General features: G+C 35.1%; 1 protein-coding gene across 2 annotated transcripts in view; it reads left to right on the plus strand.

Moving 5' to 3' along the window:
* The window catches only part of LOC110452245 (protein Wnt-11b-2-like), a 69,900-nt gene that overhangs the window by 20,148 nt on the left and 31,747 nt on the right, over positions 1-18,005 (plus strand). The window contains exon 4 of one of the 2 annotated variants that reach the window (XM_021500631.1): positions 2,436-2,714. In XM_021500631.1, the coding sequence (XP_021356306.1) occupies positions 2,635-2,714 (80 nt within the window). In that variant the 5' untranslated portion in view covers positions 2,436-2,634. Of the gene's footprint in view, positions 1-2,116; positions 2,715-18,005 lie in introns of those variants that run through there. The other variant, XM_021500630.1, reaches the window with a different exon arrangement.

Genomic DNA, 18,005 nt, shown 5'->3' on the forward strand with positions numbered 1-18,005 from the left:
TGACCCGTTCAAACTTAAATCTAGTGATCCACTGACCTCTCCAAACTCAACTGAATATTCCGTAACTCTTCACACTTTATTGTAATGATCCATACACTTTTTGCAATTTACTCCAATGTTCAAACTCTAATCAGTAAGATGTTTACACACAACTCCAGTCAGTAACATGTTCACACATACCTCCACTCAGAAACATGTTCACAGACAACTCCACTGAGAAACATGCTCACAAACAACTCCAATCAGTTACATGTTCACACACACCTCTAATCAGTAGCATTTGCACACACAACGCCAGTCCGTCACATGTTCACACACCACTTCAATCAGTAATATGTCCACACACAACTCCACTGAGAAACATGCTCACAAACAACTCCAATCAGTTACATGTTCACACACACCTCTAATCAGTAGCATTTTCACGCACAACTCCAGGCAGTAACATGTTCACACACGACTTCAATCAGTAATATGTCCACACACAACTCCACTCAGAAACATGTTCACCCACAACTCCACTGAGAAACATGTTTACAAACAACTCCAATCAGTTACATGTTCACACACAACTCCAGTCGGTAACATGTTCACACACAAATCCACTGAGAAACATGTTCCCAAACAACTCCAATCAGTTACATGTTCACACACAACTCCAGTCGGTAACATGTTCACACACAAATCCGCTCAGTTACATGTCCGCACACAACTCCACTGAGAAACATGCTCACAAACAACTCCAATCAGTTACATGTTCACACACAACTCCACTGAGAAACATGTTCACAAACAACCCCAATCAGTTACATGTTCACACACAACTCTAGTCAGTAACATGTTCACACCTAACTCCACTCAGAAACATGTTCACACACAAATCCACTGAGAAACATGTTCCCAAACAACTCCAATCAGTTACATGTTCACACACAACTCTACTGAGAAACATGTTCACAAACATCTCCAATCAGTTACATGTTCACACACAACTCCACTCAGAAACATGTTCACACACAAATCCGCTCAGTTACATGTTCGCACACAACTCCAATGATCCATAACTGTTCACACACAACTCATACGATCCGTAAATGTTCACACACAACTCCAATGATCCATAACTGTTCACACACAACTCCAGTCAGTAACATGTTCACCCATACCTCCACCCAGAAACATGTTCACACACAAATCCAATGATCCATAACTCTTCACACACAACTCCAATAAGCCGTAACTGTTCACACACGACTCCAATGATCCGTACCTGTTCTCTCACAACTCCAATGATCCGTACCTGTTCACACACAACTAATCCGATCCGTAACTGTTCACACACAACTCAAGTCAGCAACATGTTCACACACAAATCCAATGATCCATAACTGTTCACACACAACTCCAATGATCCGTAACTGTTCACACACAACTCATACGATCCGTAACTAATCACACACAACTCAAATGATCCATAACTGTTCACACACAACTCCAATGATCCGTTACTGTTCACACACAACTCATACGATCCGTAACTGTTCACACACAACTCCAATGATCCGTAACTGTTCACACACAACTCCAATGATCCGTTACTGTTCACACACAACTCATACGATCCGTAACTGTTCACACACGACTCCAATGATCCGTAACTGTTCACACACAACTCCAATGATCCGTAACTGCTCACACTCGACTCAATGGTCCGTAATCTGTTTACACTCACCTCTAATGTTTCATAATATTTTCACACTCCAATTATCAATAACTTGTTCACAATCAACTCCGATAACCCGTAAAATGTTCACACTCAACACGAATGAAGCGTTACATTTTCATTTTCAACAACAATTATACGTAACGTGCTCATACTCAACTTTAACAGTCCGCTACGTATTAAAGTAATACTTATAATTATCCGGAAAACCGGGACCCCGTTCTTCTAAAGATCCGTAACATGTTCACACTCAGTTCCAATGATCCGTAACATGTTCATGTTAAACTCCAATGTTCCCTGACGTGTGAACATGCACATGCAGTGATCCGTGACTTGTAAACACGTACCCGCCTGTACCCGTTGGCTGGTGTAGTGTGTATACATTGTCCCACTCTTAGATCTTTACACACTCCCGCTTGAGTCTACACCTGTCCTCGCGCACCCTAGCCGCAGTCTCGCGCATGTCAGCCTCTCGGACAGGCACGGTATAGGGAAAGTTCCGATGGTGGCCCAACTTTTGGTCTCTTTGAACAATGCTTCACAAAATGTGTAGGGAATCCACAATGGGCTACACAAACAAAGTAAAGTGTACCGGGATGTTCTCCGGAGGCGATGAGTTACTGGAACGAGGGGTGCAGTGTGCTCAGTGTTAGAGCTCCGTCAGATATGTTACCGGCACAATCTTTTACACTTATTCTCCTTTTATTTTCAGCATTTTGCAACAGCAAAGGGACTACAGGAAAGCCTTCTGAAGGATTTCTTATACTGCCGTGAGTTTTTGGGATTTAATCAGACACCCGGATTCCTGAATTGTGAAGATGTGTTTTGTGTGTGTTGTGATGGTGTCTGTCTGATTGGACGTTACATTTCCCTGTGTCCGTCCTAATGTCCGCGCTGTGACACGTGACAGGATGATACTAGGGCAGTGGATCAACTGCATCCTGCTGCTGTTCCTGGTCTGGGCAGACTGTGGCCTATCGGTCAAGTGGCTGTGAGTATTCTATATTGATCTATTCATCACCTCCAACAGGTTTCATATCAGTCTATTGATCGGCAGAATCAATATTTATATTGATTTTCTGAATATCAATACAAGTTTACTTTAAATTTAAATCAACAAATGAAAAAAAGGAATGAAAACGGATACATATAAAAATGCGTGAGAGTAAATAATGTGTATCTCTATGTAAATATAGACACACCATTTCTCTTTATCAACCCAGAGTACTACTTATCTGAAATCTGTTCTGTTGTTTGAAAAATGATACGAACAGGAAAAAAATAAGAAAAAGAAATACCCCATAGTCATATTAGGATTTGGGTGACAGCGGAGAAAATATATTTCTATTTAAAACAGGAGGCACGCCATTTCTCATCAATCCCTTTATCAAAATAGATAATTTTGATTGAACTTTTTTAAGTAGAGCGCTGGTAGTAAAGAGCTTGTATCTCTATATGAAGTAAAACCGTGATCAACGATTTCCGCTCTGATTTTAGTAGCAATTGTTTAATGAGTGAGATAGTATAGCTCTAATTTATCATAAAAAAACCTACAGGCAATTCATGTACATGTACACTATCAATCTACGTCATCACATCTACATGCAACTTCTGGCATGGAAATACCAACAACTCTGACTTCTGTATAAATATGATATTTTATTAAGAAAAAATGATATCAGTTTTGATAAGGTCGATACAAGAAATGTCCGTATGCGTCATACATGATCATTTAATAGACATTTATCATTAGCTATGCATTTTTGACAATTAACATTTTAAATGTGACATGTTCCTGTCGAAATCATTATCATCAAATTGAATATATAAATAATATGAATTTAAATCACTGTACAATAATAAATCGATGGAAAATCAAACACATGACAGCGCTGAAAAAAATAACTTATAAATTCATAATGTATGTATACATGTGTATAATTTCTGATAGCTCTTCCGCTAAAACAGGTGCAGCCAGGCAAAACAAGGTTAATTCAGTCAATAATGCATTAATTCTGTTCGGTCGGAGATATCTTTCACTGAAATACAGGTGTCGCTGACATATCATCCTTCAGTTAAACTCATTTGTGCACAATCGAACAACTTTAAATCATTTTTTTCATCACATCACCTATTTATTAATTAGACTTGTTAATTGAGGTCGAAATAGTGTTTATAACATGGTGTAATAGACTCATGTTTAATAGACGTATATACCGTAACGTCATCCTTACACGGTATACCAGTAATACCGAGCTAATTCTTAATTAACCTCAAGTCTTTTTTATTTTATTTATACCGGTACTGACAAGTATTACAAAATAGTATTACAAAATATGTTCAAATGACTAAAATAGGAAACCTCGCATGACACTATGTACCAGAGAATAAATAACATTTTAAATTTCTAACCTTCACATATTTGCGGCTAACAAAAATGTTTTAGTATTGCAGTTTCCTTCCAGATAACAACTATTGAGGTATGTTGTGTCTAAAATAAAATATTTTATTTTAACAATGTGCCCAGGACAAGCTTTTAAAAAAGATATGAATCCATCCTCTGTATCCTTCAAATAACACCTGGTACAAGTCCTTGGCCCTATCAATATTTCACCGCGGTTCCTTTTTTCAATTTTTACACAGAAATGACCTATTATCATATCATAGGAAACACGTGTAGAACGATTTGTCATAATCACCTCGCTATGAACGCACTAATGGCGGACTTTCTATTCGGGTTACATCCGATATTTATATTCTGGATGTAGACAATTCTCCCCACTCATACAAAACATGTATAAAAATATTAATATACAGTGTATGTATATATATATAAAAATTTAGCCAGTACGGACTGGTGTTAATAGCATTCAACGAAATATACTTTGTTCCCCTATGTCTTTACATCTCAGATATAACATATATCTCCAACACAGAGGCGGCTATTCCTTTGATCAGACGCATTCATCTGTTTGCCATTAAACCTAAGGTTTGTTATATACATGGTACATTTGCAGAGAGGTTAGATTTAATTCAAACATGCTTATGAAATATCGGCTAAGGTCGACACATAACACCCCGTACCACATACACTTGCCGTGCTGGTGGGGGTATTTATTTCTCACTCAAATCAAAGCCACTTTTGTGAGGACCGTTAAATAGAATTAACACTCATTAATGATATTTAATATCTATCTTTCTAACTCTGAGTCATGTTAATGTTACCATTTGTAATGATGATAAAGCGGGGATGGGTTTCGGGTGTAAATTGGTACCGATTACAGCTGTCTCAATACACATGGACGTTATTGGGTTGGCTTCTTGTTTTTTTAAACATCTTTACTAAGATTTTACCCTAATTTCCCCATAGGTAATCACTAGTACTAATACCAGTCTCACACCGTACGGGGACCAGTATGCACAGGCAAAATTCCCTCTCACAACTCTCTAAATGTAGGACTTCAGTTTGTAGGGGAACAGGGGTCCTGTAGGATGACACTTTTGTAGGTTAATAATGGTCCTGTAGGATTTTACTTGAGTGTGTAGGTTAAATTAATAACGGCCAATTAATAATAGTCCTTTAGGATTTTACTTAAGATTGTAGACGAATTAGGGCCCTGTAGGATGTGGCTTTAGTTTGTTGGCGAATCGCTTCTCCTTTTAAAAGAAGTATATTCATAGTTGAACATATTGAACGGTCTAAGGCTACTTCTGATTGTTTGGGTGTAAGATCTTTGTTCATTCGCAATTATTTCTTTGTGTGAGAGATGGAAAGCAGTATATGTGGGAAATGCATTGATACAATAGGCATTTATCATGGTTCACGAAGGAATCGTACTGCATATGTAAGTGCTGTTGTCATATATTGATAAGATCGAAGAATTTGCTAATGTGTGTGATTGCTTGTCCGGCAAATATTTTCCATGTTTGTGAGTGAGAGCCAATTTGTTATGACACCATACGAAACTCAAATGTAGCCTTAGAAAGGTTTAGGTCATTCTTCTCGGCTCATTCTTCTCGGCTTTTAACGAGGTTACCGACTGCTATTTGATTTGTAACGAAATCACGTTATACCTACATATGAAGTCAACGAATTGGTGTGAGAATAGGTGACATTAGCGCACTATTTATGTAGCTCTAGAGGGTTTGGATTATTAGGCTTAGCCCACGTTTGGTAATGGTATAGGGTGTGTGGATTTGCCTATCAACGAAAGCATCGAATGGTTGTTATTTTCCAGATCCAGAACACAATGAGTTATTGTTTTGGTGATTGTGCATGGTACATTTGGAATATAACAGAGATTAGAGTATATATTCGGGGGAGGTCTGTTACATGTGTCTGTTCGGTAACGATTCTCCTTTTGGGCTCTTGTTGGGTATATTCAAGAGCTTTGCATGTGTATATTCGGGAGCTTGTATGGGGATATTCGAGAGCATTGTAGAGATGGGATCCTGATGATGGAGCTTGGAGAGTACTGGAAAGCTCGTCCCGGTCTGAACGTCCCTGTCTCAGCCGGTAGATAAGCATGTAACAAGATATACTCAATTAAACACTTATATCGGCGCTAGTGTTGTGTAGCTGTTTATTACGTGTACATGTTGTTTCTATGTCTGGCCACAGACGTGACGGTATTCCATATTACTGTCAACAGACTTACGTGTTAATCAGGGGTACGACCGTGCTTCTCACGCATTCTGTCCTCGCCATTGTCATCCCGGCCCTAAAAACGAGCTGGCTAGGGCTGCTACACAGAACTCTCTCAGCGGCCTAGATTTACTCAGTAGCTTCCGTATTGTAAATAAAGTGCATATTCATTGCAATGTAAAGTCTATGTTTTGTACTATAAAATGTATATAAATTGTAATATAAAGTATACATATTGAAGTATAAAGTATGTCTACATTTTAACATAATGTATACGAATTGTAGTATAATGTATGTATTCGTATTGTAGTTAAGGTATATATACATTGTAATATAAAGTATACGTATTGTAATAAAGTAGGTGAACATTTTAATATGAAGTATACTTTGTATAAGGTATGAATACATTGTTATCTAAAGTATACGTATTATAGTATAAAATGTATATACATTTGTGCATTGTAATATAAGTGTATATATTTAAATCGTAATATAAATTATACAAACACATGTAATACATAGTATATGGACATTAAAATATAAAGTACTTAATACATTGTTTATGGAGTGTTAACAAATTGTCACGTCATTATTTCAGTATTATATAAATTATTCAAAATATGAACATAACTATAAAATACTTTTCGCTCTGCTCTTAAAATAAAAACAAAATCCTGCATAATTTCGCCTCATGACGCTCTGGTTTAACCGTTGGAACCATGCTTCCATGTAGTAATCCTAATATAAATACATGATAATACAAAACATTACCTTGTAGGCGTGTTAAGAGACATCATACGGTGAAGTATTACGTAGTAGGCCTACAATAAAGACATTAAGGAATAGACATATGATTATGGTAAGTAATTATATGTATATAAAAATATCATCTGTTACACTTTCATCTGATTAAATGATTTCCATTGCATATTTTATATAACTTGCTATGTTCGTCAAATACTTCAATTGGATAACAAATACATCATTCATTATATGAAACCCACACAGAATAGATTAGCTAAACATGGCATGGATGAACATTATAATTCAGATTAATTCCTGTAAGGTATAGATAGGGCGATGCATAAATGGATTGTAATAAAATTAAAACGACACAAAATTTGTCCGTTTGATTTAATGGTTAAACGATTTATTGTCATGCAGAATTTCTTAACACCTGTTTAAAAAGATTCTGCTTATATAAACTTGTAGATGTGTCGACGATCAGACATTATAAACAAAAAATACGGAATTTATGGTATTACAACTCAGACATTTTAAACAAACGATATATTTTCAGTATTTCTCTCGAGACATTATAAATAAGTATTTGATATTTTTTTCATTATTACTACAACATGGATATTAATGAAACACAACACAATATTTTCCAGTATAATAACGAAGACAATAAAATTACATATATAATTTTTTGACTAATTATAAATTTTGAAACAACACGACAACCACGTATACAGCTCACATTGAACGCCATTTTCTTCGGAAAAAAACAATTCTCATTTAACTTAGACAGTATAACTATTGACTTCTGGTAATTTGAAAACAATCTAAAATTAATCTATTACCATATGATCAAAGAGCTTTATTTTTAATATTAGTTTAAACTGTATTTTATGCAGTAAATATTCATCCTAGTATTATTATAACAAAATATGGTTGAAGATATTAATAGGACACGCTAACAAGTGTCAATTCGTCCCCTTAAATCTATGCTCCCAAATAAACCGTGTTAGGAAAATGGAGAAGAATCTGACAAGCCAATAAAAAGGATAATGGAATGAAATGGGGAGAATACGGAATTGTATACAGGATGTATTAGACACTGAGTTTTGTATAGCAACCTAGTAGTGTACACACAGCCAGATATCGCCAACATCTCTCAACGTAACCTCCACTGCTACATATGTACAGTATACAAGATCACAAGTGGGACTGATGTGTATTATACGTACAGCTCTACCAGGAAAGAAGAGGGTTTGTTCTTCAGAACGTTTTATTCACAATATTTCCAACACACATAAATAGAGCACGTCTTCAACAGGTACAAATGTATTGTGTACATCTGTATAATATTAGTACACTTTTTTTTTTGCGTCGAAACTAGAGATATTGTATTTGTCTGTATTGGTGTCGTTACATGCTTAAAGAAATATCTTATAGGGTATATTTCTTGTCGTTTCATTGTGATGGAGGGGGTAATGTCAACTTGCAGTTATAAGACTACATGGTGAGGTGGGTATGGACAGACAAAGTTTACACTAGACTGTGTTATTGCTGACAAGGACACAGTGACAATGCTGAAGATTTTATGAATGAACAGAGCTAGGTTTCCACTGGATTCGGTATTAGTTTACTCGTTTGATATTTTGTGAATGGGCAGGGTTGGTTTTCAACTTTTCCACTGGATTCGGTATAAGTCTACGCGTTTGTTATTTTATGAATGAACAGAGTTGGTTTTCCACTGGATTCGGTATTAGTTTACTCGTTTGATATTTTATGAATGGACAGTTTACTCCGGACGTAGTATTACTGACACTGTTGGGTGTCGGCCCAATGTCTGTCCACAAAGTTATCCGTGACAGATCGATCATTGATCAGTAAGAGATTGATACCAATCTGAGAGATCACACGGCTAGCTAGTGGGGCGTGGTGAGGGGGACAGGTTAGTTGTAGTTTGTTAGTCATGAGTGGATTGTGAGAAGTTGTTAGCCTGTGGGGGAAGTTTGTTGGTTGTGTGAGAAGGTTTCTGATTTGTGAATTGTGGTTAGGATATTTGTCAGTTGTGAGGGGTGCATTGTGTTTGGGATATTTGTGAGTTGGGGGGGGGGGGGGGTTGTTTTGTGTGGGGTGGGTGGGGTGGGGGGGGGGGGGGTGTTGCATTGTGATTGGGATATTTGTGAGTTGAGGGAGAGATTGGTGGATTGGGATGATAGAATTAGCGTTATACGCTTATGTAACGGATGGAAGCTGGCTGATATTTGGAATATTGAGGATGCGATGACGGGGACGGGTGTTAATGGTGCAAAATAAACGATACGATAGGAAAATGTCTTGTTGTTGGAGTGAGGACTGTCTGGGAGGGAATGGCTGGCTGTTGGGATGTGCTAGGGATTATTAGAGGGGGGGATTAATGATGGTAATGGATAGGTTTGCTTCACTTTACTTGCATGTGCGAGTATACGGATGAGATGGAGTTTGGGGGGAGAGGGATTCGCTAATTGATTTCAGGGAAGTGAACGTTACTCCCGAATCTAAACATTGACGATCTTTATTCGTTCGCAAATATAAATATATGTATCTAACCGCATCAACATTCCTATGATAATAAAAAAATTATGATAAATGTTTAACGTAGTTTGTGCATTTATATAACACAAATTGAAATATCAATGTTATTATACATCTTCACTTCAAAACTAATATAATTCACGTAACTTAATAACATGACTAAGACTTACTTCGTCATCTGATAACGTAAAACATGTTTGAATCTTTTAGTCGACCACCGTACGAATATATTTCACACCACTAATTCAATTACTTTTTTCGCCACAAGACACAATTGTATAAAACTAACCACATTTAATTTTACGAAATCACAAACTATATAATTTAATATACGCAAGTTGAATTCGTTCAATAAGGGTAGAAATGTGCGTTTTTATCACTTCAACCGTATGGCCGACCTTTGTAAGTGTGCGGTGAATGGGGTGTTTGTCCCCCTCCACGACCTCCCTTTCCACCCCAGGTTCCGCCCTACCGATCAAAAGATGTCGTATTCACGTTACTTAGTCTCAGTGAGTGCGCGCGCCATTTGCAGGTCGACGATAATGACACGGAATATAGTTACAAATTGATCAATTAATCGACTAAATTGTTTAGATAAACCAAATTAGAGAGTAGGGGTTCGGCGATGGGAGGTGCGATGTCCGACTGTTGTAATAAGGGTAGTCTGATCAGTGATCTGTACAACCCTAGGGTATCCACTCGGCCCGGTGGCCCTTTCTACAGGTGCTTGGTTTCTTAGCGCTGGTGCAATTTTCACCTGGACGAGAAATGATATTTAATTAAAGCTGTACCCCCGGTACACACCTTACGGCAGCAGAATTAGTGTCAAGACGATCGATAAAGACGCCCTATTGTTATCGTAAGGCAGACATCAACACATATCTCGGTTATCATCTAATTGAATTGTTAGACGGAAGACCGGAAATGTTATATTTACACGTTTGTCAAAAACATCTAACGAACCCTTCAACAGCGGCATTGTAATTGTTACTAAACGTATGTCAAAAACATCTAAAGAACGCTCAACAGGGGCATTGTAATTGTCACTAAAGACCTCACATCGCTGTCATAATTATCACAGTTACGGAATAACCAATATTACGTCAAAGTCTTTGTGTACACGATGCATTGTTTGTCGCAAGACTCAATTGATCGGGACATTTGCTCAGCAGGATTTTATAAAAAAAACATTTTATACAACCTTTAATCGGTAAATACATGAAATTATGAATTGCATGTTAAATATACACGCTCCAAATATAACAAACTTATGCATAGCTTTAAACTAAAAAATATATCGGACTAAATACTAAAAATTGCACATTAGTGCTTGCACATGATTTTGCAATCGAATTACGAAAACAAAAACTGTCTTTTTGTCCTTATCATTGGCACCGTGAACATGAAACAATGATACATAAAAAAACAATAAATCAATAATGACCATTAAACTAATTGAAATACTTCTTTTGTGAACAATTATTTCAATTATTTAATTTAATTATTTCTCATGTTTTTATCTTTATTTTATTAGAGATCATTTCTATTTTTCTAACAATTGCTGAGATTGCGCTTCCTTGTAGAAGGCTGTTTCACATGGCCGCTTTCTCGGTAATTATCTATACGTACATGTATTAAACGTTTTATATATATATATATTTTGTCAATAAGCAGCAGTAGGCCTACATGCATATATTTATTAAAAGTAATTACAAAGTACGTTAACTCATTCACCTCTGAAATTACATAATGAACTATTCCAACCTTTGAATTGGAAGAGTTTAAAAGTGTCTTCAGGGGTGAATTAGTTAACAGGACAGACCATAACAAACAGGAAATATAATGCAATGGAAATATATATCTAAATTCCATGAAAGTGAAAAAAAACTATCGTTACGTTTTAACTGTACTTTATTGTATATGGTTTTGATGTTGACAAACCATGCAAAAGCAATTTATAACGTGAAATAAAAATATTGAGTATTCCAAACGTTTATATAAGCTTTTTTCTACATATCTGTAACGACATCTTGGTAATGAGTCGAAAAGGTTAAGATGGAAAATAAGTAATAAAGGCAATAACATGTGTTTGAAGTTCATGAAATACGTAAGTAAATTTGTATGTTGTGACATAGAAACAAACATGTATATTATATGACAGTGTATATCGTCCGGTATCATCAGACCATTCCGAAAGGCTTCACCGAACTTCTCTGATACAAGACCATGCTTTGGTATGCCGAGACACAAATTTATAGCAGAACTTGGAGCCAGTCAGATGTTTAAACTGAAACTAGTCTGAGTTTTACACGAGATTTACAGCCCGGGGAATATTAACTTTAGTCAAGGAAGAGAATTGGCAAATAATTGGTGTGTTGGTAATTATAAAAGCGTACAGAGACAATGTCGGGTGTCTAGTATTAATTCGCTCGTAATGTACAGGTATTGCAAAGTTAACACGGGTCTACAGCGCGCAGATGTCAGACGGTCGGGCCAACAATTTGAAATGATGCCTATGTCCTTGCCTGTAAACCAACAACCGCCGAATCAACTTTTGATTAATTCTATCTCGACAGGAACGTTAAAGTACCAGAGGAAAATTAGACACCCATAAACCTCTAATCTGTCTTACAAATAGTGACAAATATCGAAATTTATTTTACAGAATGGTTGTATTTGCCTGAGATGTTGATGTAAGATCGCCTTAGCAATCCAGGCTAGTGTGCCAACACGTTGAAATAGTTTCACAAAGTGGAATACCAAGCAGTAACTGTGTTTGATGGTTGATTAAAAGGAGGTACCAGGAACACGCTTGAAGCATTATTACTTTAAAGCATTGACACAATTTGTTATAAATTCAATTTATATTTATTTCTGATTTTTTTTTTCGCGTTCTTTGTTAACTTTGATGAACACATTATACAAGCATAGATCATTGTTTATTTACTTCCTAAATCCTCTACATGTTGTTATACAGATATTTGGTATTTTTTTTATTTTTAAAACATTTTTTCCTTAAAATTTGATAGTTTTTTTTATGCTTCACATCTACAATACCGCCAATTAAAACTAAAATCGTATATAGTGTACATGTTGTTAATTTGAATCACCCACGTAATGATTCGTATTGCATACTCAGTATAAAATGTATCCGAATGTAAAACAAATGTGTTTCGTCATCATATTATTCATAAAGCTATATACCATATTGTTTCCGATAGTTCTCATGTTCATTTTTTTTCTTATGTTATTTATCATTTAGAGGTTCTGCCGTTTTTTCTGAAGACGTAACACTATATTTGATGTCTTACTACAGGTATTGATAGAATCTTTCAAAAGCGGGCTTCCACTACATGTAATTTTGATGAAACGAAATTCAGCGAGTTTCTTATACTCAGATGTGATATAAAGGCAATGAGTTGAACGTTAAATTCCACATTTTTAACACTTCGACTGATCAAAGAAGCAAGAAATCAGTAGATTTTCCTTTGTCTTGGATATATGACGTCATAATATTGTTCATGTGACGTCACAATGAGCGACAATATGTGACAAAAAATCACAAGATTCTCCATTGCCTTGGATGTGTGACGTCATTATATTGCTTCTGTGACGTCACAATTACAAACCACAAAAAATGTCTGTGCTGGTATTGTAACATTGCCTTATAGCACCGGTGTATGATAGATATATCAACCAAACTTGTCACACGCATTACGTGAACACTTTGTTTAACCTTTCTGCTAAAAACATAGTAAGTTTGAATGACGAAACGGTAGAGGAACAGATGTATACCTTCACCACAAATATCAATAAATGATTTATCACATCTGTAGAATCATGACAATTTATAATTAATGCATTAATACATACGCATATGTCACATGAAATCTTATTTTTATCTGATCTGCAAATGTTTTGCACTTACTACACCTGTATACATTATTATCTAAGAAAATAAGTTGACTTTGACCTATTCTACTTTTATATTTAGGTTTAAGACGTATTAGTGAAACCACTGAGATATTTTCTGATTTTGATCATTATCGATGTATTCTGCGTTTTAGACAGATAATGTGTACTTGTATTGAGCATGATCAAACGAGTTTGTTGTCAGCACTTAGACATTCGTGATATTATCATATTTCATTGACAATTTTCCTGGGTTCTCCAAGGTCAAATTAAGTATTTCAGTTTCTAAGCATTTCCCTGACTGGTTAAATGATTCAGCCTAAATCCGTCAGTTAGTTTAGCAAATCAATTCTGTTTAACCTTATTTGACACCAACAGTTTACCTTGTGACACCGGCCAGAGAAAAGATGACCCTTAAAACTGCAAAGGAGTCACTCATGTAAATTGGGTAGACAACTTTGTCTTTGCCGTCCTGTTTTCGTACAATAAAATTGATATTGTGTTTTTTTTGGGCCTCACCTCAATGTTGCTGTTTTATTTTTGCAATCGAATATTAGAAAATAAAATGAAAAATAACATCAGTGAAAAGTAATCGCGCCCGTTTACTCTTCCGTTGTGATCAGACATTATTTAATAAATAACCTATGGTATGGCAAATGATTCACTGCCGGTAGCTATTGAGCAACAGTGCGGATTCCTCGGATGATAACGACTACTTGTGTATGGAAACTATGGTAAACCAGATATACATTATATTCTCCCTGATGATAAACAATATAGACATCCTACATTCGGTACACATAACTTTCTGATTCTTCCCTTCGCCTGACGAACCATAAAGCTTGCCCACATCGGCGACTTTACATCCGTTTATATGATAAACATATTCTACACGACAGAAGTATTAGTATAGGGGACATTCACACAGATGTATTTAATATCGCGTGGGATTGTGTAGATGAGAATGAATCATAACAAGGAAAAACATACACGGTAGTTCTGATAGCTTACCGGGCCTGGCAGTGCACCGCATATATAAATTATTGACATATTTTAAAATTAATTCAAAGAATGGAAATGTCACTGAAATTGAAACCGTCAGAAAATTTAATGTCTTGTAAGATCAAACAAAATGAACACGGACGTAATTATATAAATAAATTCACCAATGAAATGAAAATTGTAATTAACCTAAATACATACATTTTCAATTTTACTTGAATCTTATTTCATTCAGAAAAACATCGATTTGAATTAATCGTGATGTTATATATTATTCAAGTAGTAAGAGTCTATATTAATGATTAATGTTGTAGGATACGATAACAATTAATTAACATATAACACTCAGAAACGTAACAAGAGTAACCTTGTTATAGATGATATACGAATCACTTCCCGAATAATAACATATCTGACTTACAAAGCAGTTTATTCGATACATTAACTCATTCACCCCTGAATACACATTTAAAATCTTCCAATTCAAAGGTTGGAATAGTTTATTATGAAATGTCAGGGGTGAATGAGTTAAGTTGATAATACGGAGAGGGACTCGCCTCGACAGACGCTCTAATTGTCGCAGCCTTTATAAACATATTTCATTTAATTTTTCTCGAATCTTTATAGAAAAAAGATTTTCCCATGCTAAAACTCAACCATCAACTTTTGATGGTATCTACATGCGGTAGTATTAAAGGTGAATCGGCTAGGTTGTAGTTCCATAGAAATGATTTTATAGCCCCAATGATAATCGCCTGATAGGGGACTTGATTGCTCTACGAGCGAAGATTTGTCGATAAACTTTAAGCTAAATCTAATATTGCTATGAGTCGCGACGATCGGATGCTGATCTAGAGCGTTCAAAAAGGCTTGAATACATCTTAAAATTAGAGATAAGACTGACGATTTGGGTATGACTCAATTTTAATTTCATTTTTTGGATAATCAGATATGAAGAAAAGTACGTGAGTGTATATTTTTGAATGACTTATATGTGTTAGTAGGTTATAGGTGGATAAATAAAGTAATGTCATTTGTCACGGGGCGATGTATTTACATAAATATTCCCAAGGGGCTAAAATATGATGCTATCTTACTATGAAAAAATATACATTAATATATGATAAATTCGACCTAGTTAACAAGCGTTTGAATGATATGATGGTGTTTGTTTGGTTAAGCATACAAAACACATAAATTTATCCGTTAATTATATTATCGTAAATCTTGTGATAGTAAATATAATAAATTATGACTGTTCTCATATGCGGAGAAAAAATGTTTCAAGAGAATCTAGTTTCGCTTCCAGTGGTTTCTTGGAAAATCATGGCGCCTTTAATTTTGATTTTTATCTTGATTGTCATTTTGTATCGACCTCAAGTTCTGATCTTGTTCTTTCGTTTTGATATTGTGGTACATTTGCCTTATTTAACTTTAAGCCGGATATATTTAGATATCGTAAGTGAAATACGCAGTGTGTGTGAGGAACCTATCAACATAGCCCTTTAAACGATTTATCACGAGACTTTGTTCAAGCTTTTGGCCTCTTACAAACGTCTTGTATTAGCCTTAGCAATTTGCTTGTTATGGAACGAGACTTCTTTTTAATGCTGAAAATAAAAATATTTTTGTTTTCCTGACCTAGATATATTTCCTATTACTAGGATATGTTTTCTTGTCTCTGATCCGTAAACAGTGATATATGTCCCGTCTTGAATACAACATAGCACATGAATTTTGCGAACGTTTGTTTTCCAATTTGTTCTTTCAAAGACTTCAACGCGAAGATACTCATTTTTTACATACCCGCATAACTGTTTGCAACATCTTTGAAATCGCGATCGGTTTACCATAGCAAAATACAGCGATTTTACAATCTGAACCATTTGGCTACTTACAGGAAGAACATTTCCATACCTGAAATGAGATGTTTTCGTAGAGCCCAAATGTCGTGGTTTTCCTGAATAAAAATACCATTTCGTCGGTAAATGAATGGCTTTATGTCAAATTTATAATTACTTCGTGGGCCAATGAATTCGTGGATGAAGATAACCAAGGAAATTAATAAAAACTCACCAAAAATACTGATTTCGCAGTATAGTATTCGATATAACTAGCCGTATAAAAGAGGCCATCTTGCTTTTTCTCCTTGTCACTTTATCTTCCACTTTATCTTCTTATCTTCCCTTTCCTTTATAATCATCAATTAGACGACACTAATTATCAATTATTCATACAGGACAGCTATAGACGACACTAATTATCAATTATTTATACAGGACAGCTATAGGGGATTTACTTGACAAATGATAAAGAAACTATAATAATTTATTTTTCACACAAGCCAGCTTTACGTAGTAAGAATTCATTGTATGTGAATGTTTAGTAATGTTTAGTAATAGTAATGTTTAGTGATATTTAGTAATGTTTAGTATTGTTTAGTAATGTTTAGTATTGTTCAGTAATGTTTAGTGATGTTTAGTAATGTTTAGGCTGATGCAGCACGTTCGGAGGGTTAATGATTGCTGTTTAAACACACAAAATGATGACTTAAATATTAAGTACGACAACTCTATTTAAGAAACTTAGTTAGTTGTAGCAGACAGCCTAACAAAGTATATATTGAATTCACCATTTGTATCATCAGTGTGACGTTATGTCAAAACATGTAAAAAAAAATAAGTCTAAAGTGTTTAGATACGCATTTACAAATACGGCAAAACGGGGAAAGGAGCTTTTAAAACTCTTCATAACCTTACGACTTCACAACATTTGACAACAACGGATGATAAATCACTTGAAACAAGTATTTTACATAAAATTTCGAAAAAAGAAAAATCAATGCTAAAAGTTACCAGAGTATTAAAACCGACGTATTGCTTTGCTAGGTATCATTAGTGATTATTAATATTCTTATTAACAGACATTTCGTATATATAACTAAAAAACAAACATATATGTTAAAATCGACAAACGGAATACCAGTTTTCATGAAAGTTGATGAGAGCACTATTTAATCATTTATAAACAATTTTATGGTAGTAAAGGCGGTCTTGCCTTACGTTTTTCAAAGGGATGAAGATATCAAAGACAAAAATAAGAACGAAATAAACATTATTAACATAAACAGTAATAAGGTTAAACGATGAGTAAATCTTAACGTATATCTGAACATTGAGATAATTTCCTTATATAATATAACTCATCGCTCATTGTTTTATTTTCAGTGAACATCTCGTTAACTTGAACGTGATATATTTAGTATGTGAAATAATCTTACACAAAAGGTAACAGTAACTTTTGCCATGAATTATTCTTCTACGCAGCTAATAACTCATTTTAAATATTTCAAAAAACAACAACCTCATTTTAATTTCAATTACCCTAATACAAACTAATTCTTCAAACAAATTT

Source organism: Mizuhopecten yessoensis, unplaced genomic scaffold (genome assembly GCF_002113885.1).
Source record: "Mizuhopecten yessoensis strain PY_sf001 unplaced genomic scaffold, ASM211388v2 scaffold6505, whole genome shotgun sequence".
Taxonomy (NCBI): Eukaryota; Metazoa; Mollusca; class Bivalvia; order Pectinida; family Pectinidae; genus Mizuhopecten; species Mizuhopecten yessoensis.